This window comes from Nomia melanderi, chromosome 10 (genome assembly GCF_051020985.1).
Source record: "Nomia melanderi isolate GNS246 chromosome 10, iyNomMela1, whole genome shotgun sequence".
NCBI classification, from domain to species: Eukaryota; Metazoa; Arthropoda; class Insecta; order Hymenoptera; family Halictidae; genus Nomia; species Nomia melanderi.
In genome coordinates, this window is record NC_135008.1 from 5,329,529 (window position 1) to 5,357,509 (window position 27,981).

At 48.3% G+C, this 27,981-nt stretch overlaps 2 protein-coding genes across 6 annotated transcripts; one reads left to right on the plus strand and one right to left on the minus strand.

Moving 5' to 3' along the window:
* The first annotated feature begins 15 nt into the window (after nucleotides 1–15).
* On the plus strand, nucleotides 16–13,108 carry stops (SOCS domain-containing protein stops). Of its 3 annotated transcripts, none has more exons than XM_076371183.1 (3): nucleotides 16–408; nucleotides 5,403–5,478; nucleotides 7,566–13,108. In XM_076371183.1, the coding sequence occupies exon 3, from the start codon at nucleotides 7,607–7,609 to the stop codon at nucleotides 8,468–8,470; it is 864 nt and encodes a 287-aa protein (XP_076227298.1). In that variant the 5' UTR covers nucleotides 16–408; nucleotides 5,403–5,478; nucleotides 7,566–7,606; the 3' UTR covers nucleotides 8,471–13,108. The 3 variants fall into 3 exon arrangements, with proteins under 3 accessions (XP_076227298.1, XP_076227297.1, XP_031838624.1); XM_076371182.1 differs by lacking the exon at nucleotides 16–408 and adding an exon at nucleotides 4,928–5,081; XM_031982764.2 differs by lacking the exons at nucleotides 16–408; nucleotides 5,403–5,478 and adding an exon at nucleotides 6,328–6,566.
* Nucleotides 4,928–27,603, minus strand: Gycbeta100B (guanylate cyclase soluble subunit beta-1-like). Of its 3 annotated transcripts, XM_031982762.2 has the most exons (14): nucleotides 27,470–27,603; nucleotides 27,122–27,195; nucleotides 22,621–22,721; nucleotides 21,418–21,536; nucleotides 19,831–19,986; nucleotides 19,222–19,378; nucleotides 18,896–19,050; nucleotides 17,288–17,416; nucleotides 17,104–17,186; nucleotides 13,506–13,676; nucleotides 12,666–12,903; nucleotides 11,710–11,850; nucleotides 11,010–11,167; nucleotides 4,928–5,085 (listed from the first exon to the last, which is right to left on the minus strand). In XM_031982762.2, the coding sequence occupies exons 1-14, from the start codon at nucleotides 27,470–27,472 to the stop codon at nucleotides 4,956–4,958; spliced, it is 1,815 nt and encodes a 604-aa protein (XP_031838622.1). In that variant the 5' UTR covers nucleotides 27,473–27,603; the 3' UTR covers nucleotides 4,928–4,955. The 3 variants fall into 3 exon arrangements, with proteins under 3 accessions (XP_031838622.1, XP_031838623.1, XP_076227296.1); XM_031982763.2 differs by lacking the exon at nucleotides 27,122–27,195 and having other exon boundaries at nucleotides 27,470–27,576; XM_076371181.1 differs by lacking the exons at nucleotides 27,122–27,195; nucleotides 27,470–27,603 and adding an exon at nucleotides 25,835–27,115.
* Between the last annotated feature and the right edge of the window lie 378 nt (nucleotides 27,604–27,981).

A 27,981-nucleotide genomic window follows, 5' to 3' on the forward strand; every position in this document is an offset into this window, starting at 1 on the left:
GAGGTGGGGGAAGAACCGTGGGCCAGAACAGGGACTCGCGTCTCGAGACGGCGGGAGGGCGAGGGGAACGGAGGCTAGCCGAGAGAGACGGAGGAAGGGCTACCGTATGCAAACAAGGGAGACGAGAGACGAAGGAGGCGAGCGAGAAAGTAAACGAGCGGCGAACGGCCGCGTGAATGAGGGAGCAAGCGAAAGAATAGAGCCGTGGTGTGAGTAGGTAAATAAGCAGCCGGTGGGACGTGCGAGTGAACAAGTGAACACGTTAGCGAGTGAAAGGACCAGCTCCGCGAGCCTGTGCGCCGATGAATAAGCGAGAAAGACGGAGCGGGGCCGACGGGAACGAGTCTTGGAAGCCGTCTGGCACGTAAGCACTTGCCGAGGAGGACGTGGCGTCCTCTACCGAGCCAGGTAGAATCGACTATCCGGTTTCTCATTTAAATACCTGTTCTTTACCGTTCACCGGCTTTCTCGTGTGCACTCGTGTCCGTGTGTAGCCGAGCGAGATCCCGCGCGCGCACGCATTCCGCGTACCTGTTACACCTGTACACCTGCCGAAACTTCACCGTAGAACCGTCCGCGCCGGTGGACGCGGCTCGGCGATGTTCCAGCAGCTTCCCGGACACTGTCAGCTCGCCACGAGCGAATACTCATGCGAATGGAAAGCGAGCGTCGCGATTAGCTCGGCGACTCTCGCGAATTTTCACCGCGTTTAGAACGTTTCTCAGTCGGAAGTGTACGGGGACCGTTGCGCAACCGTTCGTCCTTTGTTTCCCCGCGGATCCGCTGTAAGCGATGCGAACGACCGTGTAATTATATTTGCGGGAAAGCGGAACGCGTGTAATTCTTTAATAAATTCGCCGCGGGCCGGCGAGGATCCTCTGTTACTCGCGTTTTTCCAGAACTCTCCCCGTTGCACAATAGAAAGTCCTTCTCTCGCGGGAAGGCGGCGTCGGATGGAACGAGCCTCGACGGCTCGGTGGACGCTCGAAACGCATTTGCCATTTAAAACAGTTCGATGACGAGGCGCGACTCAGATTCGAGGCAAATTGTTCTTGAATTTTAAGGACGCGGCGCCTTTCTCTCGCGCTCCGTGTCGAAACACGGTAAACAGCTGTCGGTTTCTGAATGGAGGGTCCGGATTCGTTTCTAATTTCGATTCGGATGTGGTAATGTTTCGTTTAAGAGCGTTCCACTTTTCAACGGACACCGGAGATGTGAATGAATTCACGGAATTCGCTGCGCGGAGGATTTACACGATGAGTAATATCCCGAACGCGTGCGTTTCTTCGAAGCGTATTCAAAGACTCTTACGAACTCGAAGAAATTTAAGGAATTTCGAATTCTTTGAACACGATGGGATATGCGTATTCGTGTACATGTCTCCACGCTTATGGTTACCTTCGTCGAGGACTTCGAAATCCATAGGTTAACAACGAAAATTAAACGAGCGAAGTTGTTGAAAAGTGGAACCACATGGAAGTGGAATCTCTTGGTTGGCAACCCTGGCAACGCCGGTTTGGAACTCGGATATTCAAGAGGGAGGATTCGAGAAACTCGCCATGGGAAAAGTGCAGCCCGTTCAGGTAATCCACGGAGTATTTTTAGGAATGACACAGCGTGGGACTTAACAGCCTGCATAGGTATGGAACAAAGACGGTTCATCTGACGGACTAGCCGTCAACTGTAGCGTTTCCCGAAGGAACAACTAATCGAACGAACCAGTGGTTTCTCTAATTAATTCAACGCGACTATCGCCAACCATCGAAAATTTCTTCGATTCGAGCGCTTCGCTCCGGACGGGCGTGATTCGATCGAGCGTATGCTAAATACCTGAAGTCAAACTAGTATTACGACTTTCCTGGTAATAGTAGCGGTAACAGTTTTGAATCTTGCTCCTTTTACGAGAGCGCTGGTCTCTCCGTTAATATGTGGGTCGAATCATTACAGTGTTACCAGTATCCCCGTTTCGCGTACGGTTCTCCGCAATTGTTGCCGGTTTGCGTCCTCAGAGGACACTGCCCCGGCTGAATTTTATCCTACGCGACCGCCTATTTTACCCGACAAGCAGTCGCCGCTTGAGAGGAAAGGAGTGTCCGGCGGATTTTCGTCGGACGGCTGCAAATGGACGCGCGGTTCGGTTCGGTATCTGTATTCAAATGAGTAGAAATCGACCGCGGAACTGTCGCTTTTTAACAAGGGAGCTCGTTTCCTGACACGGACCTGGAAAGAGCGCTTCCTTGTCTTCCGCGGTGTCGCGAGTATCGACTGTCGATATGCGGCTCCCCGGGTTCTCACCCTCGCTGAATTACCCTTAACGCTCGCGCGAGGCTCGCGACGAATTTACGACAACCGTGCATTCCGCGGGACACGGTTCTCGGGGGAAAAAATTCTGGATGTGCGCACCGTCTCCGGAATATTCCCTTTCGAGTGTAAATCACCGTGCTCCCAGGTATCGGCATCGATCGGTTAATCCGGCGCGCTGGGATGTTTCTTTTACTCTTTATTATTTGGCCTTATTTTCCACATACCTCACCCGGTAAACCAGTTGGGCAGTGTTCGCCTTTCTTTCCACGACGCGAAACCTGTATTCAGCATACCACTTGCCGCGGCATGCGATTCAATAAGCGACTTTATAAACAGCTGAAACAAACATGCAACGAGCTTGTCTAGCAAACCATAATAAACTCTCGGTGATCCTTGTTTCTTCTCCTCCCCCGTGCCCATTTTCGTTTTTCCCGCCGCCTAGCTCTCGTTTCCACCGCGAACGCTTAACGCGGAATATCGTTCGAACGGTTTCGCGGATTAATGCGAGACACGTGTATACATACGCGGCGAACGTGTAACTCCCGATTGCCGGGCTAAAGGAAAGGCTGCGCGACCGGAGAAACGATTTTCGAGGTTGTACCGCCGATACGCGGAATGGGCGCTGATGAATATTGCATGTATCGCGGCGAGCGACTCCTATTTTATCGCCGTAGCTAGGATTATTGTTATAAATAATGCTCGTCGATGCTGGTACCTATATGAATATTATTCTCGAACGATGGTAGCATCCTTGGGCTGTTCCTAGAGACTAAGTGTCCTTAGATTCGTCGAACACTGAATTTAATTGAAAGCACCATTAGATAGGCTTATACCCTGACAATCTACGAATCCTAGGAATTCCTAATAAATCTAAGAAAAGACACGATAGGCATTAAGAACGGCATAACTTAAAAGGCGGTTTACTTGGACTCGATAAATCCAAGAGCGAAACCGCTTATCTACGAATTAAAGTTATTGCTTTCTCGTCGATATCTCTTATCTTTCGCACGGTCTCGGCCAGTCCTCGAAAGCTGAAATGTCCGAGACAGGGCGGACGAATCGTGCGTACAGCTCGTTCGTCTTGTGAACGAGGACAGCTTACTAGACCCTAATAAGCGTGATATATACTTCTCGCGGCGGTAAGTCGTACACCTCCGAGGTATTGGTTCGTAGGAAATATGGAAAAATGATCGCTGGAATCTGTGCCGTATCGGCGATCGCATCGCGAACGAGGATCGATGTATTGACCTTGTGCCGTGCGTGGGACGCGTTGGGAGTAGAACAGGTTCCGTTACACCTTTCAGCGTCCAACATTCCATCGAGCTCTGTCTGGTCATGCTCGTTTCTCTTTCCCTCCTTCCACCTCCTCGATCGCTTCTGCCTCTTCGTTCGGTCGTTTTTTGTTTTCCTCGGACGAAGAGGTTATTTCACACTTGCTCGTCGATGACCCGTCCGTCCGTCCGCCCGTCCGACCGGGTCGCCGCGCTGCGCTGTGTGTGGCGAGAACGGGAAAAGAAACTCGGCATACCTCCGGGCGACACTCGGTCGTATCAGTGACACTTATATTTGATTGCCTCTTACATTTACAATTGGTAAACACGCCGCCGAGTCGGGGACCTCGCGCCGAGGCGGCGTTCGCCTATTGGACATACAGGTGAAAAGAATCTCGGATCCGCGGCTGACCCGACACAGTTGTACACCAATCGAGAAAGTCAATGTTTCATCGGTTGTGCCCAGACATTGCCGATTACTCTTGTTAACGAGGTGTCTTCTGGTTTAGAGGATCGAACTCGAACGAATAGTAGTTATACAGCTCGTTCTCGATTTCGAGGAATTTTCCCTTTTTTTTCATCAGGAAGACACAACACCGGCGATTCTTCTTCCGACAGAGCGCTCGTTACGCGGACATTGAATTTATGGAGAGCCGACCAGAAGACACCTCGAGAAATTAGAATAAAGGAAGAGAAGTAGAAGTACCAATAGCTGGTAATGGAAGATTATTCACTACTCAACGAATCCATTAATATCCGGAAGTATCAACGAATCACTCGGTCAATTTTATTGCTTAATACTTATTCGAGAAGCTTCCCGCCGGGAATTGAAACGGCCGATCGAGTTCGTCGTGTGAGTATTCGAGCGTCGCAACGATTGAAGTAGGCCACCGTTTGCGAACGCCACGGAGTATAATGGAATGCAACGTTTCCGGAATGTTTTGATGAAATCGAAGCTTAACCCGGATGCGGGGTCAGCTTGACTCGATTCGATCCGTCGCGAACGAACGAACCGCGTTGTTTCCCATTGACGTGACAGCTGGAATCATCAACTGTCACGTTTATAAATATATCTCTAATATCTTCAAACAAAAATGCCCTTCTCCGTGCTACGAGGCTAAATGTTTCGCCGCGAGTCATACTGGCCCCGCGTCGCTGTCGCGTACATGTATATGGTCCGTCATCAGGTCAAAGGGTTAAATGGTCTCAGAAGTAAGAGTTATAAAACGTAGGTGCGAAGCTTTCGAATCTAGGTTCGCGTTCTCGTTTACGTATGTATAATTATTCGCGGTGTACCGGAACCATAAAAATCTGAACGTTCATCTAGAGCCAGTTTCGAGTCTTAAGAGTATTGCTACGATGACGTCGGTCATAGCGGATTTACGGGCCCAGCGTCGTTTCCCTGGAGAGGAACCACACGTTCATGGGCTCCGACTTTCCCTTCATCGTCACCGGTCCTCTGTACTCCAGTAGGAATTGTGGGTCCTGGTTCTCGGGCATGCACAGGTACCTGCGACAAACGAACGGGAATATTAGTTGGTCCGTTAACAGTTCCGCGGACGTGAATGCTGTGACATTCAAATTTATAAGCCATATTACGCACTTAATTCTACAGCCTTAATTTTTTGAAATTGTCACGCAACTCTCGGAGAACTGAATTCACATTTTCTCCATTTTCGCAGCTCAAAACTTTTACCGTCCGCGGACGTGTCAACGCGTTCATTGTAATGAGAATTTCGAGCGTTCTACATTTATTTCGTAAACAATGACAGATTTTATTCGAACGATTCGACAGCATAGAGTATGTGATTTCATTTGTATTTTCAGTTGAGTTTGCGTTCGAATGGAGATACATCAAAATATAACGAAGATACTGCTGGCAGTCCTAAACACTTTCTTAACCGTAAGTACATTCGTGATTTATCAGCGAATAGTTCAACCCGAAAGAACGTTAATTCACTTACAGTGTCATGCAAAGTCGCGACCGTGCGCTCGGGATTTTATCGCGCCATAAATTCACGAACTCTCAACGCCCCATCCTTTGTAGCATTTACTGCGTTATAATTCAATGAAAGATTCCGAACGGTTCGATTGCGTGCAAGCCACTTTCTCCGCGGACCACTATTCCCCGACACCGACGGACCTTTGCCCGACTATTTATCGATAGAAAAAGTAACATTGAAAAGATCGATGGCCCTCCGATGTTCTCGATACGAAGGGGAATGGTAGCCCGGCTACAGTCATTAAAACATCTTTCCAAGTTGTTCTTAATTGCGATTCCTCGGCGTTCGGTTTCCCCGACGCAAACACGAGAGAGACGGCGTAGGAACGTTTCCAGCGCTGTTTACCGTGCGGCAGTTTCATTTGCAGAAACGTCAGCCACCCGGCGAACCGCGGGACATTTTCTTGAAATGACTTCGATTAGACTCATGAAATGCCACGCGACCCCAAACGTATTACACGGTAAATGGCACGCCGGGAATACCGTTCGAGTATTTACTCGCGGAGCGTCGAGACAGCCGCTCGAAAACCGCAACCGCGAGAAGTATCCGCGCAATTTAGCGCCGCGATCGCGCTATAAATTTCCGAGACGATGGGAATCGCTAATCGCCGGCAGCCGACGTGCCCGGTTAATTGGCCATGTTTATCCGCCACGGGCCTGGTCCCGTGCTCGCGAAGGGGGCGAGCCACGGAAACCTTTGAAATACTTATTTAACACCTAATCGAATTAGCCTTCCGCCGTTCCCCGGGCGTTCCTCGTGTCGGCTATCATTCTTGGGCCGAGAGCGGGACGGACTCGTGTCTACGACGTGAAATTAGTGCATGTCGCTGGTCGCGAGTTGCCGTTTTAATCGGGAAAGATGGAGGTGCTGATAGATTGCTATTTCGACAGGCTGTTCGCCGAAATGGATCGCAGCTGCCTCGCGTCCAGGTACAAAAGGCGCGAGATGGTCAGCTACTTCTCGGACGTGATAAACAGTTGCTCGCAAGGTAAACGAACGAAACACGACGATACTTTTTCGACGATCTCCGCGGGACGCGAGATTAATCCAGAAATCATGGGGCGAAGCCATTCGAGTTTACCGTACGCCTAACGGTGATATAGGCAGGCCCGAGTCGAACTGTCGACGCAGCTGTGTAGATTTTCCGAGCCAGTGGCCGCCAGGTTCGTGTCGGACGGCTCGATAGAAATTCTATTGTGCGACCATGAAAGTGATTCGATCGGGGATAGCGGAAGGAAAGTGATACCGGTGTAATGCTAGACGCGGGAGAAACTTGCGCATCGGCGCGCCGCGCGATTCGGCTTTCTTCGAAAAATTATGCAAAACACTGGCCGGGGAACGCGCGATCGAAAGTATCGGCGCGCCGAGGAAAAAGTGCCGCCCGTTCGATCGTGTATCCTGTGTCGCAGAAATATTCACAGGTTGCCGAGGTAACATTCAATGCGCCGCTCAAGGTCGCCGCGGCTTCACGCTGCCGCGTTCTCTCGCGGAAACTCGGAAACGGCGGAGACTGTAAAGTCGGGGAAACGAGACTGATGAGCTCATTTTCTATTTAATTCCACTCTTCTCGAATTTTTAATAGTACCTCCTGACATTCAACGTCTGTCAGTCTAAAACTGAAATTAGAATTTCCACGGGTTTCCTCTCATTGTAGAATATTAAGTTTCTACTGACTACTGCATAGCCTCTAGATTGTTTTATCAAACTTAACATCTAGCCCTATAATTTATTTCTTAGCTACGATCGACGTAACTACTTCATCCTTAATAATTCATTAGTAAGAGGCGCAATTTTTATGATTATTCTATATCTACTTCAACGTTTCACGATTAATAGTAGAATAACAATATTTAATTCACATTTAAAGATACAAACGACACTTAGATTTCTCAAATTCAATTTGAAATTATCGTCACGATACTGTAAATGAAGAGGTTGACAAGTGCTCAATCGAATAAATGATAACCGAATCGTTCTCTGTACGCAGCGGAGAACCTGGACAAGCAAGACGTCTGCGAGAGGATAGTGATGTCCGCCCTCCGCTACCACAACATCGCGATGATGCAGAACGGTTACGTGTGCATGCTGGGGAAGTTCCACAACGTTCTCTACGTAGCGGCGAAGCTCTGTTACGACTGGAACTTGGAGAACAACGAGGTCGTCTCTCGACTGTTGAACGACATATTCTACTGCGAGAAGACCTTCGAGAGGATCATGGTGGGCGCGATATTCGGCACGCGGGTCACCCACTTCCTGTCCGGCTGGAAGAGCGACTTCGAAGATCGCGAGGAGAACATACGAGCGTTGGTGTACTTCCTGCACCACGCGACGCTCGGCCGTCTCGAATACCGCTGCGAATCTTCGGCCGTCAAGAGACGCCTGATCGACGTCCCCATGGAATCTTACGGGCAGGCGTGGCCGTTGAGGGTGGCCATTCAGCACGGCTCCCCGGACATCCTGCTCGTGATGCTGCGTTACGGCGCTTCGGTCGAGTCCGATAAAATCGCTCCTTCGCCGCTGGAAATGCTGCTAACCAAGCTGAACGAGTACGATCTCCAGCCGGGCCAAGGCGAAGTCATCTATCCGGAGCACTTGCTCGTCTGCCTGCGGCTGGTGCTGAGGACCGTCACCACCGCGTTCGTCAAAACGCCCAGCCACATCGCCGAGCAGAGCGGTGTCTTCAGCATCTCCTTATACGAGCAATATCCGAACCTCGTGGAACGTAACCTGGTCCCGCCCGAACGAAGCGGTCTAAGCCCGCCGGAATTGAGGCACTTATGCAGATGCTGCATCAGAGAGACGATGTTCGCCAACTGGGCTTTACCGCACGGCATCAAGGCTCTGCAGATCCCGGAGTCGCTGAAGAACTACCTGGACCTTCTCTGCGACTGATATTCATCGACTTAACGCTGGGACTATTCGACTTCTTCGATTCCTTTTATCGGAACTACGAGACTGTGTTTATTGAGATTTTCGTTGACTTCGGTTTGAGTTTTGTTGGATTAGTTTCTTTAGTAGTTTTTTTTGGAGAAGTATGTTTTTAAGTATTTCGAAAATAGGAATCAGGAATGAGTCATTCTGACTCATCTCATGGTTCCAGCGTTAATAACGTTACGCGGGTACGGAAGAGAAGGGGAGGGATATAAATAGGATTTTATACTGATGCCAAAGATGCAAGCTAGTCCGATTAAACGAAGGCCTGGCTCGTACGTATTTTTTCATGTATCGGAAAGAATGAAAGTAAATTCTCGCGAACCTATTACCTCTCTCCATTCGCCGGCGAGAATGGGTGTCTCTAGATTTAGCTCTCTAGAAGTACAGGTTGCCCGTGTTCCGGAACAGTCTCGAAGTTCGCCGAAGCCGTAATCGAAACGGTCGTTCGACGAATCGCCCGACACGATCGAGCGGAGTCAAGTTTCGCAATTCGACGCGCGAAATGCGTGCGTCCGCTGAAAGTACCGGTAACAGTGTCTCGGAGTTCCAGCTAACTTTTCAATGGAATTTCTTCCGAGTGTCCTCTAAACCGACGAACTCCTTGATCGGTCGGGGACAATGAGACAACTATACGAATTGCTATAAAAAGCCGCTCAACTTTTTCCGGTTTATCCTTGAAATCCTCTGTTCAACCTCGCGGGGATATTCACGGGGTTCGATTAAACGGAATAGATTGCAACCGGTGGATTCGTTTCCGCGAGATAAACGAACGGAACGGACGGTGAAACTGCGTGCAATGGGATCATCGTCGCAGATACGATACGTTCGACTGGAAAGTTCGCTGGGAAATTGTTTGGCCAGACGTAAGTCCGAGGATCGCCGAAAGGAAGTGACCTTTCCGCGTGATCTCCGCAGTCCGAAGACGATCTTTGTCAACTAAAGGGAAAGTCAGGTTCAATGGGTTCACGATAATTGCGAGCCGCGATAGTGTGAGTCTAATGAGTCCCCGGAGAGAGGAGAAACTGTGTTCGAAGTAAGAATGCTGAACGGCAGTGTCCACATGCGTCGCTTCCGCGAACGTCGACTTCCACCTTTACGTAAGAAAAGTCCTCGTCGAGTCGACCATGAATGATCCCCTGCCGAATACGGACAGATCCGAATAAAGCGTGCCATTATTCATCTAAATTCATCGGAGCCGAGGGAGAAATGATTTTTCTATAAAATTCGGATCGCAGTTGCTGCAGTTTCGTTATTATTACGAAACACCGGGGGGGGGGGGGGGGGAGTTAATCGACGAGAGTAGATAGCCGCGTTGAAGCTCATAAATCCTCCGGACCATTTGACGGGAAAGTGATAAATTTGATTTTCCATTTTTCATCCGAGTCTCCGGAGACATTTAATGAATTCGACCGGGCGCTCGACGGTCGATTGGTCAATCAGAAGCCGCCGGCCCCTCGACCGGTCGCAGCGGCCGCGAAACACTCGGGAGGTCGGTCGACAAGCGTTATAATTGCGTGGATATAAATGCCGTTTCGCATTAAATTTTACTCCCGGGGAACCGGATGAATTTCCCAGAGGGTTGTCAACCGACGCAGTCCCGGCAGGATTTTCCTCTGTCCGGTCGCGTAATTGAATTACCCGATCCATAAACAATTCATCGGCACGGTAATGACAACGGGCTTGATCAGCCATAATTTGTTATCGATTCCAGCCTAGGTTTCGATACGTTCGAACCACTCGGGGGCCTCGTTTCGGTCGAAGAACGTAAACGAGGAATATCGATATTCCGAACGAAAAGAAATACACGGTGACGGAGCGGTGGAAGAGCGCCGCCGGCAGTAAAGAAATAGATCGGATTATAAGATAACACTCTATATACGTATTTATGTTATTGTATCGCGGTGTTCCAGTATAAGAAGCAATTCAACCCCCCGGAGTCCAATAAAAGGAGCTCTTAACATAAATATCGAGTTTCAAGACGCTTCCAAGTTACAGTAATTTTTACACTCGACCAGCTTATATCTGCTTGCATCCCCATTATCTCCGCGGAATGACCATATTTCGTTTCGGTAACAAGGCCATCCTATTATCGATCGTTTCTCGCGTTCGCGGCCTCTTTGAAGGCGCTGTAAACAATTTCATGGCCTGCCAACAGCGTATCGCGTCCAACGAATTCGCCGCGACTCGTAAATCGGGGGCGAGCGAGTAACGCGTTCGCGGGAACTTCGAATTCGAAAGTGGAGCTAACGAAGAAACACTCCGCGCCATTAAAACGGAATCTATTTACACGGTGACCAATAAAATCGCGCAACCGTAATTTCCTGCACTCCGGACCTCTCTGAAGTCTGAAGTATTTGCCAACTTAGTAAAAGCACATCTGTTCCGAACTATTTCGCGATACGTACGAACGAATTGTATTCTTTGCAGTCACAGTCGAACATTGAGAAGTGGATCAACGAAGGAGACAAGGACCCGAGGTTATCAATTTAATCAGTACCTGTACGCGTCTTCGGAGACGTTTATTTTGCCGGGCTCGCCAGTGGTCTCCGTTCGGCTGGTCAGGTTCACCGTGTTCCCAAACAGGCAGTAACGAGGCATGCGGTGGCCAATTACTCCAGTTACGACCTCGCCGCTGTGGATCCCGATGGTGATTTTCTGCGGAACAGTTCGCCGTTCGCTTATCAGCCGGATCTTCTCGTGAAACGACACTGTGCAGTCGCGTCACGTCGCGCGCGTTAAACGTCCACCGGCGGAAGCTTTCGCGTAGGAACAGGAAGAGCGCGTTCAGGAAGACGAACAACACTCTTTTTACGGATTAATCGAATGCGCGAGATCGCCGGGAACGCGATTGAAAACTCGGGTCGCGGACGGCGATCGTTTATTTGATTCTTGTTTCGTTTCATTCGTCGAACGGACCGCTTCGAGTCGAAGCGAAAAATTCCACGGTCGGACGAGTTTCGCACTCGTTACATCTTCGTTAAGCCGAAGACGGTGCTTTAATAGATTTCCTATATCTCGCAAGCGACCGGCCAAGAAAATCCGTTCCGCGAAGTTCCCGGGGATAATGGACGATTCATGTAAATTGTAACAGTGATAAATCGAGGGTGGGATTCCTGTTGTTCGGTTCGTTGTAACGAATGACGTCCGAAAAAATATAGGGATCGCGCGAAACGAAGTAACAATATATCGTGACTTACCACCGGCTCGCCATCGATCTTCACTTCGTCCGCGGCGAGATCCATCATATCCAGTGCCAACCGGGCGATGCATCGTGCATGGCAACGACATGGTTCCGGTAATCCGCTCACGGCCATGTATTTGTCACCAACAGTTTCGACCTAGTCCGACCAAAGTGGATCAGTGCTAACAAGCCTTCCCCTAAATTCGAATATATATCCGTTGTGCGCGAATGATAATTCAGCCGGCTAATACAGTCGCCCGATTGAGATTTACAATGGCGACGTCCCGCGACACAGCGGTGCGCTATCTCCTTTCGAACAGATATTAGCGGAGACTGAATCAGCGCAACTCCGTAATGTTAAATGACCCGGCGCGTCAACTTCGCTTAATCTACATTCATTACCCTGCACCGACTGAAGTAGTTACAGGATTCTACAATTCGATAGCGAACTCCAGCGAACGTCGCGTCTACGGAAACTTCGTGTCGTCACCGTCTCGAGACGAAGTCGATGCTGCCGATCGATTGCCAATCGAAATGAAAGCTTGTAGAAAGTTCCTTTTTCCACGATCCCCAACACGTTGAATGCCATGGGCCAGATTACTATAATTCACTCAGTTAAACTATGATTATTTGAAAAGATTTGTATATTGTAAATAATGCTGCCTAATGCGGTGACGTTCAGACAGCGTGAACATGCAATAATAATAATGCAGTTCAATCGAATGATTTAATATCATATCTTTTCCATTTTCTGTAGTTTCCTCTGTAAAATCATGCGGTATTCAACGTGTTAAATTCTATCCGCTAACAGCGATAACCAGAAAATATGCGAATTATTCCGCGGAACTTTTATAACTTTTTAAAGAATCGGCACGTTCGAATGTCTATAAAACTGCAGCTACCGAGGATGTTTTGTCTGAATTTATTGTCTGATCGACGGGTTTACGGGGCCGAGAGACTATAAACTCTCACCTTATAGACGTTCGGATTCTTCTTCGGGTCGGTTAGCACGTCGAACGCGGTGTACAGTTGATTGAGCATATTCACGATCTTCATAGCGCCGCTGGAGTCGGTGTGCGCAGCGCAGTACGCCCCGAAACCGACGATTCCGGAGAACAACAGCGTCACGCAGTCGTACTTCTTCGCTGGGACCGGTCTGGAATGTCTGAGCTCGTTCGCCACGGAAATTGGCAGCACCGAGTACAACAACCTGTTGGCCGGGCAAATTTTTTCGGTTACGAGGAAGTGCAGGGGACGGACTTCAAAGAAAACTGTACGGTTAAAAATAGCCGAAGGATCGAAGAAAGGGTAGCCTTTCTACCGAAAAGACTTAGAGCAGGTTTTCGTCGTTTCAAGGAAGATGTCTGTACGCAAAAAAAAACATCAAATATAAACCGTTCGATTTTTCACCTGAATTTCCGTGTTTCTTACTTATATTACCCATAAAACGGAATAGCAGTTTTGATGCTTTCGCCATAAAACAGTTTTCAATTTTCCTCGGAGAACTTTCGGAGACCGTCGGTGTATTTCTGAAATGGTATCTGGTTATCGGCGAAGATACAGCGCCCGGTATTTACTGTTCGACCCAAACATCGTCGAAACAGGCGACGTTTAAGGAAGACACCGTTCCCCCGCGACAGCGGGAAAAAAGTGCGATCCAATTTCCGGCGGGGAAGAGTATCCTGTCAAGAAAGAAATTCCAGGGCGGCGGAGAGCGCGGCCTTCGCCGGCCAGAATTGCGTCAGGATAAACGTCTAACGAGGCCAATGGGGATTTCCTTAATCAGAAAATTACACCGACGGAAATCCTTACCTGTCGGTCTTCTGCTTCTCTCCGTCGAGCTCGTGATACGTCTGCTGCAATTTATCGGTAAGCCATTCCAGGTTCCTCGTTAATTTGTAATCAGCCTCGAATTGCTCCGACATCAGTACGAGATCTCTGGTGGCGTCGTGAAGAGGGATGTCGCTCAGGTAGAGGCCCCGCCTGACGATCCGCGCCGCGAAAACGAACAAAAATGGAGCGATGATTCCGCGTGGATTTAGAAAAACAGGCGGTCGCGCGATCGACGGAAGTCGGATACGGTAGACATTCCATCGGGACGTTTCCAAATTAGTTTTTAATCGTCGACTATCAATTCAGAAGTGGTTAAAGCCTGACGGTCGCAATAATTAACGGCGACTAGATCCTCGTATCCAGTAATTTCTAAAAATAGTCACCACGTTCCTCGGCGTCGTCATCGTGCGTTAATCGTTCGCGTTTGGAGTCGGGCATTAAATCATTCTGATGGGGGAACGAAGGAGACAGAGAGAAGAAAACGGCGGACAGGAGTGACCGTTGCAGCGCAATAAACCAACGCGATAATTTGCGTTTCGCGCGCCCGGCATCCATGGAAGCGCGAAATAAAGCGTCGCTTGTCGGCCGTCGGGGCGGGGAGCGCGAAAGATATCAGTTATGCCGGCGAAAATTTACATTCGACGTGGCAACGTATTTTTCCGACGTCTTGCGAGGTAATTCTGCCACGCGTAACTTTCGCGTTGTCACGGATTATTCGATACACGACTGACATCTCGGCGTTGCCTCGAATGCCGAGGAAAGTTATGGCGACCGACGGCCGAGGCGCGGTAAGTGGTTAATTCGATTAAGCTTCAAATTTATTCGCAATCAACTTCAGGGCTCATGCTCGTATAAATCCCCGAAAACTCTAATCTGATTACGACGGTAAGCTGCGGACGCCGCAGCGACGGCCAGCGAGACGCTCCTGTTGCTCGACGCGACTGTCACGGAATACGTGGCGTATTTAATACTGGTTGACCGTTGACGGTGACGATTCGACAGGTGTTACGATCTCGAGGAATAGTTGAACGAGCATCAAGAATGCAGGAGTTAATCGCCGCGAAATGACGGGAAAATGCACGGAACACGACGTTTACTGCATCCGAAACGCGCCGCGGGGAAATAACGAGGCGTCGCGTCGGCCGGGACCGCGAGGGGGAAAATTCCGTGAAAAACGAGTAGCGCGAAGTTTATTCGAACGAGGCTAATTCGGTGGCGGCGTGACAAGAATTAATGCGCCGCTCGCGGCCGCCGGGCGGAGGCGCGAGAATAACGGTAATTACACGGGCCGTCTGTTTCGGCAGCCATCGAATCGCGAACCCGTTACCCCAGACGACGACAAACATTTTCCGCGCCGGGATGCTAGGACGCCTCGCGATGAATTAATAGACGCGGATGCCTACTTGCCAACCGAGAACCGCGGCTGAATCTATCCGCGATAACGGCCTAGATAAAGCGTCGCCCATAAGTCTGCCGTTACCGCGTGCCGCAGAAGCGGCTCGTGCTGTCGCGTACTCCTTGTCGCTTCGCGCGAGATACTCGCGCGATCTATTATAAGGGAACGCCGCGAGATTCCGGAACGATTTGTTCCTTTCGGAGCGGCTTAACGATTGAGCCCTCGGATTAGGGCTGCGCGGAGACGCCTCTCCGAGAGGTACAGGCCGGGACGCTTCTCTGCGCTAGAACTGCCTGGATGAAAGCTTGTTTCAATTGTGCTGTCGATTATTGGAGGAACAATGCGCGTTTGTGTCTGTTTATGCTGACGTAATTGGGATATTTGATTTTTGGCAGCTAGATCCATTCTTGTTAATGTATCTTCATGGGAATGCAAGGAAATGGAATCTTTAAGGATCAAGATACAAATCCGAGGCGTTTCTTTGCGCTAGAACTCGCTGAATGAAAGTCTCTCAATTGTGTTATTTTATTATTGAAGGAATAATGCGAATTTGTCTCTACTTATGGTGTTGTAGTTAGAAGAATATTTGATTTTTGGAAGCTAGATCGATTTTTCTCGATTCTTCTCCGTGGAAATGAAAGGAAATGGAATCTTTAAGCATCAAGATACAAATCCGAGGCGTTTCTTTACTCCGAATCTAGTTGGACGAAAGCCTGTTTCAATTACATTCACGATTATTCAAAGGATAAAGCGAATGTACCTCTATACCTATGCCGGTGTAATTACAGGAAGATTATACAGAAGAAACCGGACTTCCTCCGGCAATTTTCTCCATGAAGGAAAATAGGATTCTCAAAGCCGACGTTATCAAGTTCTCGTTGCAAGTCGCGTCGCCTGCCAAAATACTGCGACAATAAAAAGGTTGCTCCATGTGCATAGATCGATCAGGCAGAACGCGGGGTATGATGTTTCGTAACGAGAATTGCGAGCGGCAACGGGGGAAAGATTTACCAGTGGCAATCTGATACAGCATTACCCGCGTTGTATATCGCAGTTAGAAACGGAAGCAATGCATTCGATCATTTATAACTGGAACCAAACGATCGTGTGCAGAACAGCGTTTCGCGTTTTGTAAGTGGAAACCCGTCGCGTTGCATTCTTCGCGGCGACCATTTGTTCGCGCTGATTTACAGTGGCCCGTCGACGGTTTTACAGGCATCAGAACGTTCCACGGGGAACGCAGTGATCGACGCGCGTGTACCGATCCGTGCAATGCGAGCGCTTTATTTACACCGGGTTGAAATTCAATTTAGCGGGTATTCAATAATTACAACGCGATTTAACGTGTCCCGCCGAACCAGCAAATTAATTCGTCCGCCGGACACATTTTTCGAATGCACGCGCGGATTGACACTAGATTTACCGAGCGTTCAATGCGATTGATACGTTATCCTTGTGAAATTGGTAACAGTCGATTTTTATGAGTTTCTTCGGATATTCATCGTAGTGTTCAAATAAAACTATTTTCTAAATCATTTGGGATATTTAATGTTTCTAAGATACCAATAATTGCGAAATGAGAAAATTGAGACCAATCATTTCAACGCGGTAGTTCTTCTAGCGTTGGGATTCGATGGTACGAGTGATGCGATTGATACGTAAACCTTGTGAAAATAATAACAATAGATTTTTCTGAGTTTCTTCAGGTATTCATCATAGTATTCAAATAAAACTATTTAATTTCCAAATCATTTGGTATATTTAACCCTTTGCGGACGAGGATTCTTTGAAATGTACAAAATTAATTAATAGAAAAAAAGAAAACTACGTGCTGATCTCTTGCTGTTCGACTAATTAGATCATACGTCCACGACTTAGTCTTCCAAATCTGAACATTTCATCTCACTGAAACGCCGACATCCGTCCGTAAAGTGTTAATATTTCTAAGATACCGATAATTGCGAAATAAGAAAACTGAGACCAATCCTGGCGCGGTAATTCTAGCGTTATCGTTCGTCTCGATTGATAAAATTCGCCGGCATAATTCGACTGAACCGTAAACACAGTTTAGAACGTAAGATTCAAGGTTGACGGTTCGAATCCTATTACCTGCGATCCTCAATTACTTCGCGAAGATGGCCGGACGCAAATGAAGTGCAATAATCCCGCGTAAAAGCTCACCTGGTTAAATCGTCCAAATTCATCACGCTCGGGTAACACAGGAAAATTACGAAATCCGACTCCGGTATGTACAACATTTGTCCCTGGAAAAGTAACAAGTTGCAACGTGACAAGGACACGCGATGAATCCGTGCACGTTCATATGAACTACGCTGCCCGTGTGTGCAGCAAGATTGCTACTAACTTTTAAGCGCAAATACGAGTAGTCCTCGGGCGCGTGCATTTGCATCACTCCCTTCTTCGTCCGCAGCACGTACACGGTGTTTATGTGCGACAATATGTTCTCGAATGTCAGCTCTAGGTGAGGTCTGACCTATGAACACAAAGAAATGCTCCGTTTTATATGTACGCGTGGATACAATTCTTCTCTGTATTCTTTCCTGCGTGTAATTACCATCAAACTCTGAATACTTGAAGTATTTTGCTACATATGTAAGAAAATGTGCAACGTGCGTATTTTAAGGATGTATTTGTGTGCGTGTATGGGTGTCGTGTGCGTGTATGCGTTGCGTATTCGAGGAGGGAGACTGCTTTGCGATGCTTGTTTTTGAACGAACGACGAAAAAGAAAGAAAGGAAGGTGCAAGGACAGTTGGTGAGCGCTTGTGTAGAGACGAACTTGACGACGAAATAAATTATTATTGATCAAATAAATCCTTGTAAATAGAGGAAACAATTATTCTATAGTTAACCCTTTGCACTCGAGAAACTCTCAGTCGTTTGATTGAACGCAGCAAAATTATGAAACGAGAAATTCAATATAAAATGTTGAATAAGGTATTAACGTATGAAACAGAAATAAAATGCCCCATAATTATTGCAAGATGTTTCTCTATGGAAGTTGCAAATGTTAATATCTCGTCGGGAAATAACGAATGTAATGAGAAATATTGTCGAGTGCAAAGAATTAATGCTTACGATAAATACATTTGATTTGTCGTTGTTTTACGAACTGCAATTTTTGACTTTCAATATTTGCGACGGTCCACAATATGAATTTCTGTTCATCGCGGGTTTATTCGGCTGCAAAGGGAGCCGAATAATAGAAGGACCCGTCAACGAGACATCGTCGCATAATTGTGGCCGGTGAACTGGGTTACGCTCGCATTACAACTCGCGCACATCCGGGACCTCCTTAAGATCTGGACAGAGTACTATGGGGCGGGAATATAACAACGGGAGGATAATTGATTACGTTCGCGGCCGTATGCACCGACGACTATGCAAATGAAGTTAAATGATTTCGCTGCAACGGCGCGTGTCATTTCGTTTGAAGCACACCGCATTTGAAAGATATATGATCAGCGGCGTATGAATCCGCATGAATTATATCCCGCCATTGACCACGGCCCGACCGGACAATAACGTAATTTCGTGGTTAGCGCTAACTAACGCGGCGTTTCGGAAAATAAAACGCGGTTATCGATCCGTCCATCCTTATTACGCTCGCGGAAACGCGCAACGCCGACGACTTTTACGGTAGACCCCTATTATGCCACCTTCGCGGCGAATTTCATCAAACTTCCCTTATTTCCCGATTTATCAATCGGTTCTCATCGGTTCGAGCAACGACCGTCGATTAACTGTACGCTCGTTACGAGACGCGGCGTATTATAGTCGTCGTTATTTCAACTGAGAAGTTTCACTTTTATACATCGTTACGGATACATGGAAATAGAGGACTTCCTTAGAGCCTGACTAATAAGATTCTAAGTACCTCGGGAATTCCACGTGCACGCCGATTCTCGGTATTACGTGTTCCAGCAAAAAAGATCACGCTGTCGTAAACTTACTGTTAGAAGGATGTCGTTCAGCTTGCAATTACCGGATCTCACTTGGGGAATGACACGGGTTATGGTGCATCCTGTCTGAACGATGTCGAGATCTCTGTTGAACATCAGATGGAACGGGAATACTCGGCAGAACGTCATGGGGCTCACTTTCGGTTCTGCGGGAAATTTCGAAACAAAGTTTCCCTTGAGCGCATCCGGCGACTGTAAACTTTGAACTATTAGTACGCGGGGAGTTGTCTTTCGATCTGTCGGCCCGTTACAAATGGAACCGTTCGGGGTCCGCGGGAAGCGGACGTTTCTCGAATCGAGGGCTCGACGTTACTCACCGACGGAGAGAGTCTCTTGTTCGGCCATCATGGGATTCGACACGACACCTGGCCCGGAGGTGTTCGTTATCATGAATTGCACGTGGTCGCACTCGTTGTCCTTCGTCTTCAGTATCTGCATCTCTATGTCCGTGCCGTGAAGTTTTTTCGCCACGGTCTGCGTCAGTGGAAGTTTCCAACTCTTTTAATCGCGGCTACCTTCCGCCCGAGCGGCTCTGTTAGGCTCGGAATTGAATAGACGCAGCCCGGAACGGGCTCACTCGTTGTTTCAAGTGAACAAACAGCGGTTGCTAAGTTGATTGCGAAGTTCTACCGTGGAATTCTAGTTCTACAACTCGAAACGAGAGTTTTTAAAAATTGCAACTGATGTAAGTTATGTGAAGATAACAATGAACTCTCTTTTCTTGAAAAACCAGCGGCCGAACTTTGCAATTAATTTCATACGATTCACGATTGTATGGATACGGAGAGTAAATTCTATTTATTAATTCGCTGAAACGAAATGAACGCAGATCCTGGGAACGCTTAGATTCTCCGAGGTTCAATATCGTTCAGCTTAATCCGCGCGATTCCCGATAACCATTACGCGTTATGGTGCGCCGAAAATACCTTAACGATGCCAATGACGATATGCTCCAAACCAGGTCGGTCGGAGTAATAATGTAATATGAGCGCCCCGTCTTCTGGCCTCTCGGTGCATCGGAAAGAGGGCGCCCTCATTCCCGGATACAAAGTGCCTAAATGATCGTGAAGGGCGTCCAAATTCTGCAATTAACCACCGGCGGAATCTCATCAGTTTAGTGGCCCATGAAAGATTATGAGAAAATAGATTTTCTAATCGGTGCCCGGCTCGTCGATGGGGTAATTGCACGGCATAATATCTCTCGGTTATTATCAATCCGACGCGCTGTCGGCATCAATTACAGCGAACCGATAGAGAGCAAGAATATACACCGCTGACGGACGTATCTATCTCGCTCCTCGAGCGGGCGATCGAGGGTTGAAAATTGAAACGAGGGTGTTGTTTAATTTTTTGCCGGGAATCGATGCGGGGACAAGAACGAACTGCCTGCGCGTGACACCGGAGCCCGCGGAGAACCGGAAATGAAATCTCGCGTAGGAAAAACGGCACGATGATAATCTCGTTCCGCGACGGCATTCCGTTTGATAATCGCATTGCGGGCATTCGTCGCGATCAGAAGTTTCTTGTTACACACCCGTTGCAGCTCCGTTCGATTCCGTTCGGAGACCGAGCCCAGGATTCTCGGGCGAGCCCGCTCATTCCTCGGTCCCCGCGATGATGGTCGTTAATTTGAATCTAGAAAGTTCCGATGCGAGTTCTTTTCACTCGGCGATTTATGGGTCCCCCGTTTAAAAGAGAGTCCCGCTATTCAAAGAACACGTTCCGCGGCTGATAATGATTCTTCTAATAATACCGCGGGACAACGTGGAGTCCAGTAACGTACGATCGAGATTAAATAGAAACCGTACGTATCACTTTTTAATCGAACCGCGGTTGCGCTCGAGAGACAAATTGAACATCGTTTTCCAGCGCCGAACGCATAGATCTCGTATCGTCCTTAGAGAACGTTCCAATAAATCCGATACATTCGACGATCATTAATTTCACCGGCGGGGGACTGCGATATTCCCCCCGTCGGAATGAAAAAGGTGTAATAATCCATCAATCACGGACAGGGAAATTCTGGCAATAATTCTGCCGGCCGTATCCCCGACCGCGCAAACGAGTTTACGCGCTTTTTGTCCAATTACTCAGCGGCGCGTTGCGGCAACCGCGGGACTGGTCCGGCGTGTTTCCCTCGAACGGGTCTCGCCGCGAGTTTAGAAATGCATCGGCCGCGGAATGCGCAAATGATAATTCCTCGGCGCACGCACAGGTGCACGTGTGCCTCCCCGAGGTTGCACTCGGAGCTCTCGGGCCCCGGGCGAGACCGGCGCTCGACGCGAACGAGAGAAGAAAGGAGAAGGAATCCGCCGGAACGTGATTCCGCCGGGAGCACCGGTCAATCGCGAACGATCTGCCCACGTGTCATCCTTTCTGGCGACTTTCACTTCGACCGCGTGGAAACGGAATCGAAGGAATCCCGGGAGTCGGTCACCGGGCGCTCGTAGCCCGCGGAAATCTTATTTCGACCGGCACGAGAGTGAATAGCCCGGGCGAGCGTGTCGATTCACCTGCAAGAAGTCCCTAGGCGTTGCTCCCAGCACCTGGAGGATCTTGTCGTAGCCGGAGTCCTGGCAGAACTCGAAGAACATTCGGCCGAACAGCTCGAGGATCTCGTGCGCCGGGATATCTGGACCATCAAACTTCTCGTTATTCCGTGGACCTAGGGTCTTGCGATTCGAATGGCTACGGGGAGGACACTTAAACTGATTGCTTCGGTCCTCGAGAAAGTTTCGACCGCCGGCGTTCGAGTTAATTTTTCTTATAGTGGATGTAATTTAATTTAATATCCTTTGTTTGCGCGTGTCACGGTCGACGTTTAGGGGATGTCTTAATAGAATCGAGCGATCTCTATGCGTGGGCTGTGTTTTTTGCAGGTATTACGGGCAATTAGAGATCAAGTGTTCCGGGGGAGCGGAATTGGAAAGGAAGGGAAGGTACAATGGTAAATGGTAGGAAAGAATTCAACGGTTAAAGGATGCAAATCAAGGGATTGAAAAAGAGAAGGGTCGGCATAAGGAGAATCGCGTTTCGAACTGCAGCTGCTACGGCGAACTCGCTGGGCGGAATGTTTCCGCGGCAAGGTCACCTGTTTCGCGAATAAAAACCGTGAAAAGGATAAAAAGGGGTTGGCAAAACGACGAGGAAGAAAGGGAATCGCATTTGGTCCTGACTCCGGTAGCCTACTCCGCGAGGATTCCTGGCTTAGACCGTAGAGGAGTTCAGCGTTAGGGCGGAGGATTTGCAAAATGGCGTCCCTCCTCCGCTGAGGTCACCACTTCAACCGATAAAAAGAGCTGAACGAAGAATGAAAGGAGTAAAAGGAAGAATGGAGAAACAGGGAATCGCGTTTGGGTCTTGGTCAGCTACAGGGATGGACAGAATCAATTGGTCTCTGAGAGTCGATTCTTCGACTGTGAACCTTGTAAGACGAGATTGCTACTTTTGCATCCCTTTTACCTTTTTATTTGACGAACGGGAAACGGATGTCCGCGAATCTTGCTATTTTCTTTTGCGAAATGGATCGAGAAATGGAACGAACGAAAAATTAACGGAGAGACGGTTCTCCGGCGGAGGAAATAGAGTTAACGATTTCGAACAAGAGATTAAAGCTATCGTAAGTGGCTGCATTAGACTGTAATAAAAATTCACTTGTAAAAAGAGGCGCTTAGACTCGGCGAGCAGTTTAGAGTGAATGAAAAATGTGTACGTACTGAGCCGCTGGACAGCCGCCGATATGATGTTGTACGTGATCTCGTCTTCGTAGATCTGGCGCACCAGAAACTGGCCCTCCATGTTAACCGATGCATCTTTCCTGGATTAACAAACTCTGAATAAACGTTACGTTCAAACTGTAGCAATCGCGTGGAATGCACACGCCACATGTGCACGGGTTCATTTGCAATTCTAGCAGCCGGATAATTCGAAAAGCTTATTAGAAAGACATTACAGAAAGTTGCGCTACTTTCCTAGTGCATAATTAGCGATACGCGCGCACCGAAGGGATTGCATCAGATTGGAAACGGTATAAATTACAATAGAAATTCTACTGAAACATGGCTTTGAAAGCGGCGACACGTAATGTTTGACCATGGTCCTTGTTAAAAGGAAATATAATTACGCGGCTCGATAAAGCTTAACATAATTAACTTCGACTTAATTATTTTTGCTTATAACGAGCGCCGTATCTGATAGAAGGAAATTCAGAGAATTTATGGACTGATAAACGGTGAATTCATTAAACTTTCTAAAGCCGTCTTATGTGTATCGTGGTGATAGCAGCGGCATGAATTTCGAACTTTCTATTTACTAGGTGAAAAAAAAGAACGCGACAGAAGCGGCAAACGTGATTGCACAATTAGCGAAAGGATTGTTAATACTAGGCGAGCGTTCCGATTCAAAGGATAGCGTCACACAGAATTAATTAATCGGCTTTACGCGACGAGTAAAGTAAATATTTTCTGTTGAGCAAAAGCCGGATATTTTAGCGGGTAGCCAGCCCCTCCAGGCGATTTCTATTAGGTTTGCAAAGTACGGATAAAAGGCCAGTGCACTGTTTGACATGGATATGAGCTGTCGCTCAGTTCACTGTTCCCTTTGCAATTTTTCGAGAATCCTTACAATGGACGTTCAACGTGATCGCTCCTCGGAATTAGCATTCGCATCCGCCGAATCGATGCAACATTCTCACAGCAACCATCATCGATACTTTCGCACTCGCGAAATTAAACCGGACAATTTAGAAAAATAATTATTCGAATCAAGACATATTCGTTGCACTTCTCTTCGTTTAACTGTGGAATTTAATTGGGAAAACCTCTGGTTCGTCACTAAAATCGAAAAATGGAGCGTGTACTCGATCGCAGGACGAATGCACATATATTTCAATGAAAGATCGAAGCGAAACAAAGAAAGAATTATATGTTTATCTGAAAAAAATAAAGAATTCATCGCTGAAGGAATTGGTATCATGCCAAGCTTTACGATGACGTGTATACTCGTCGAGCACAGTTAACCGGTTAAAATATCAACGGCTATATCGAGCACAGGACACAATTCTTCATTCCGATGAAAATGTCACAAAGCACGCGTCGAAAGCGCCGCGATGAATACCATGCATACCGAAACGAACGAGTGCGACGTCTAAAATTACATCACGCAATTTGTAAACACGAGGCAGAGGAGCTCGCTGTGAAACGTCATTTAGGGCGGCTAAAGTGACCCTTTTTACGCGAGCTTTTAAGAGTCATCGTGCAATCTTACTCCCCGGGTAACCCACATCGCGGTTCCATCCCGGCGTCTTTCACACAAACGCATCTCGCAATTCCGTGAAACGTTGTTACTCCGCAGACGAGTCACTTTATTCAGAGGAAACATACTTTCCTCCATAACATGCAATTCTGTTGGACGCTGAGGAAATACGAAGCACAAAGGTATCTTTTCCAATTGTCGCGCACTTTTCTTGCTGCAGATCGCGCAATAAATGTAAGAGCCTTATAAATCAGGACACAAAGGGCTCGCGCAACATCCAATCAATACATGTTCCTAATAAATCAACGATAAAGACGGTTAAAACACAAGAACGAAATCACGAAATTGAGTTTCCTCTATAGTATTCGCGGAATGCGTCCACCGATAGCGTCCGTCGCTTTCAACACGCCGTCCGCGAAGAAAACTACCCTTTCAAGGCACGCGCTCCCCGATAATTTCTTGTTTTACAGCGGGCGGGTAAGTTTACGGTGCATAAACTCGCGTTGCGTGTCGGTTGTCCCGGCGAACCTCGTTTACCTCTCGTGTCCTCCGCGTTTTCGGAGTTCCGCGGAGCGGAATCTTACGGGGCGGAGAACTCGAAAGCTCCATTGACGGGCGCGGGAAACTGCAACGGAGTTTTTCACGCAGAAACGAGCCGGTTCTCGGCTGCCGTTGTGCTCGCGTAAAAAGTTTCGCCTCTCCGCGGAGATTATTCTTTTCGCGTTCCGACGGAGGGGCCTCGAGAAGTTCCAACGGCGGCATTGTTCGGCCGGCCCGACGGAAACCGTCGCGATCTCGCGAATAAACGGAACCCGTAACGCGATTCTCGGCGGGAACGGCGCTCGCGGGGAAGTCGGTTTGACTTGTAAACAACGAAACATTTATGCGCGCCGGGATTTAAGGGCCAGAACGAATAGGTGGACCGTTCGACCCGTGCGCAAACAAACGGAGCGCGTGCCAATGTTTCGACATCGTGTTGCTGAATCAATAGGCTCCGGGGATCAGGTAAACAGAAGTTTATTACGCGAACTTGTTGATCCGTCGGGGGAGAAAAAGGACTGTCGTCGGATTTCGATTTCTTCGTGGCCTACTTTCACTGTTTTGCCTCGCGTTGTGAAAAACGGGGAACCTCTGGAAGCTCCGGATGATTTCGTTCTCGAACGACGTCGGCTCGAATGGCATAAAGCGAGAGTTGAGTTTTAATGATGGCTCGTGATTATAGATGTTGTTACTTTGAATAAATTTGAATAGAGGGAATATAAATGTTAGATCGTAAGAATAATTACGTTTATTCGAATGTACGCGCGACTCCGCGTCGTAAAGAAGTTACAGAGACCGAGAGAGGCATTAATAAAGCGACGAGGAAAGTTTCGGAATGACTTTTCCAGCGGAGAATGGCGCAGTAAAAAATATGCTAATCGCCGATGCAACGGGAGGTTTTGCTTTGTTACGAAGTCATGAATGCAACGGAGATGCGAATAAAAGTTGTCTGGATCTTAAGAACAATGTAATACGTGGCATTCAACGGTGGGGGGGAGGGGGGCAGAAATACGAAGCTAACGCGGTCTTATAACTTTTCTTCGGCGCATCACTTTCACTCCCTGGGGCTCGGTTCCTCCGCTACAAGAGTATTATACTTAATACACTGTACTAAAAGCCAATGAAGCTTATCGTTACCTGATTGGAAACCGTTCGCGGCTATGGAACGCTCCTTTTCCCTCGATCCGACAAATTTCGGTGTATTTGTTCTCGTGCAAACGGGCAGGAATAAAATTTAATCGTTTGTTACAAGCTTTGATGGGATTGAAGCGTGAAATTGAAAATAAACAGGGGAGCAAATGGGAAATGTTCAAATAAAAGTGTGTACCAATGCTCACATCCAGGTCGAATAAAACGGTGAACTAAAATTGCAGAGGTGGAAGCGTATGAGGATGCATAAATTGAATTCTATTTGAAGCGTCCGATGCGTACAGCGAAGAACTTCCGCTAAATAAAATCAAACAGCCGTGCCGAGTATTGTTTATGAATCTTTGATGTCGCCGTCCAATCGGCGAACACCGAAAGCTGTATATCGACGTATTAATAAACGAAAGTTCAGACACAATCCGAAACAGAGAAAGTCGTTTCTCTAGTTAACTCTTCGCACTCGAGCGGCGACTCTCGGTCGTCGGACAACGCGATACAGAAACATTACAAAGATTCGTATACAACATCAAGCTTCGCGAATCGCGCAAGAAATAAAATAGCTTCGCGACTTCTAAGTTTTCAGAAGCGTCGTCTAAATCTCATCGGGGAATATCGAATACTTCTACCGGAAATCTATCGGGAGCAAATAGTCAAAGTAAATTGCCAAGCCCCCGCAGAAACAAACTGAAACGACCGTGTACCTCTCAATGATTTTTGCACGTCCCCGCGAATCCATCTCCGAATCTAACAATCGTAGTCCGGCCGATGCATGTTTGCTTTTCAAATTATCGAATCCCGGCCGGCTCGCTATTTAAACAGTCCGCGCGAGCGATATTGACGAACGGTCGAGCGAAAAAATTCAATCATTTCCCCGGCCCCGATTGGCCGGGAGGGTTCAATATAAATTCCAGGATCGTATCGCGGCGCGAGGAGGAAAAATGGCGGGCCATGCGAGCGAAATTTCAATGAAAGAACGCGAGGGATTCGGGTCAGGGATGCGTGCCACCGCGACGCGACGCTGCGAGGGTAGTTAAGCTGCGAGCGAGAAGCATGGGGACGACGCCACGTGGCCCGGCGAAGCGTCTTCTCGCGCGATCGCGCCGACGATCGCGCGCCGGTCCACGGTAACGCGCGCCGCTCGCGGGATCGAAGGACGGACAGGCTCATGCAAACGAGATGCGGCACATCGAGGAGATATTTTAAGGCGACTGGGGAACAGAAAGAGATGAGAGAATGAGTCGGCGCGTCGCGGCTAGCGCGCGGCCACGTTTTACCTACTTTATCGCCTCCCACGTCTCGCTGCCAAACGTCTTCACAATCAGCCGCTCGAGGGCGTAATTCACAAAACCGTACTGCACATAAGAGAAAAATAATCGGATATATCCAATGCGAGGAACGTATGAGCGCGATCGGTCCCCGGTCGACGAGTTCACGCGCTGGTCCCGCGAGTCCGTCACCGACGTCGCGGTCGTACGACACAAGACTGTCAACCGGCGCCCTGTCCCTTCGTTCGCGCGTCAGTCACAGTTCCGTCCTCGGTTTCGCGTCGACACGAGCACCGTCCTCTCTCGGTAGATTATATTCCTCTCCTCCGTTCTCTTTCGATTCGGTTTTCATTGAACGTACCATAGTGACTGAGAGAGGCCGGGAGAGAGAGAGCTTCCCCACGTATCATTCCATTCTAATTGCCATAGGAGCCGTGTTTACCTCGTGCACACGAGCCGCGTACTGGAAAGTCGGCCTGCCTTCCGTCAGAGACGATAAGTATTGATTTTCCACCCGCAGCTGCGCCACCTAGACGCAACCCTGTTACCCGCCTTCGGGACGATCACCACGCGCCTCCTACACCCTTCCACTGCCAATCCGCTTTAATGCCATTTTCCCGCTGTAGAATCAACAGTGATATATTTATTCACCCGGCGGACGAATGCTTAGAAAAAACTTTAATATCAACCGGTCGTCGGTTTTTTTCCGTATACCCTACAAGATAGACGTACGCTGCGAAGCTCTTACTGCGGCCACTCGAGAATCACCCGAGAAAACGAATACTACCCGGCTTATGGCCATTGTTATTTGATACCGGAGTACTAGAACACGCGGAGTACCTTGATTGATAGCAGCTTATCTGCCGCGAGCGT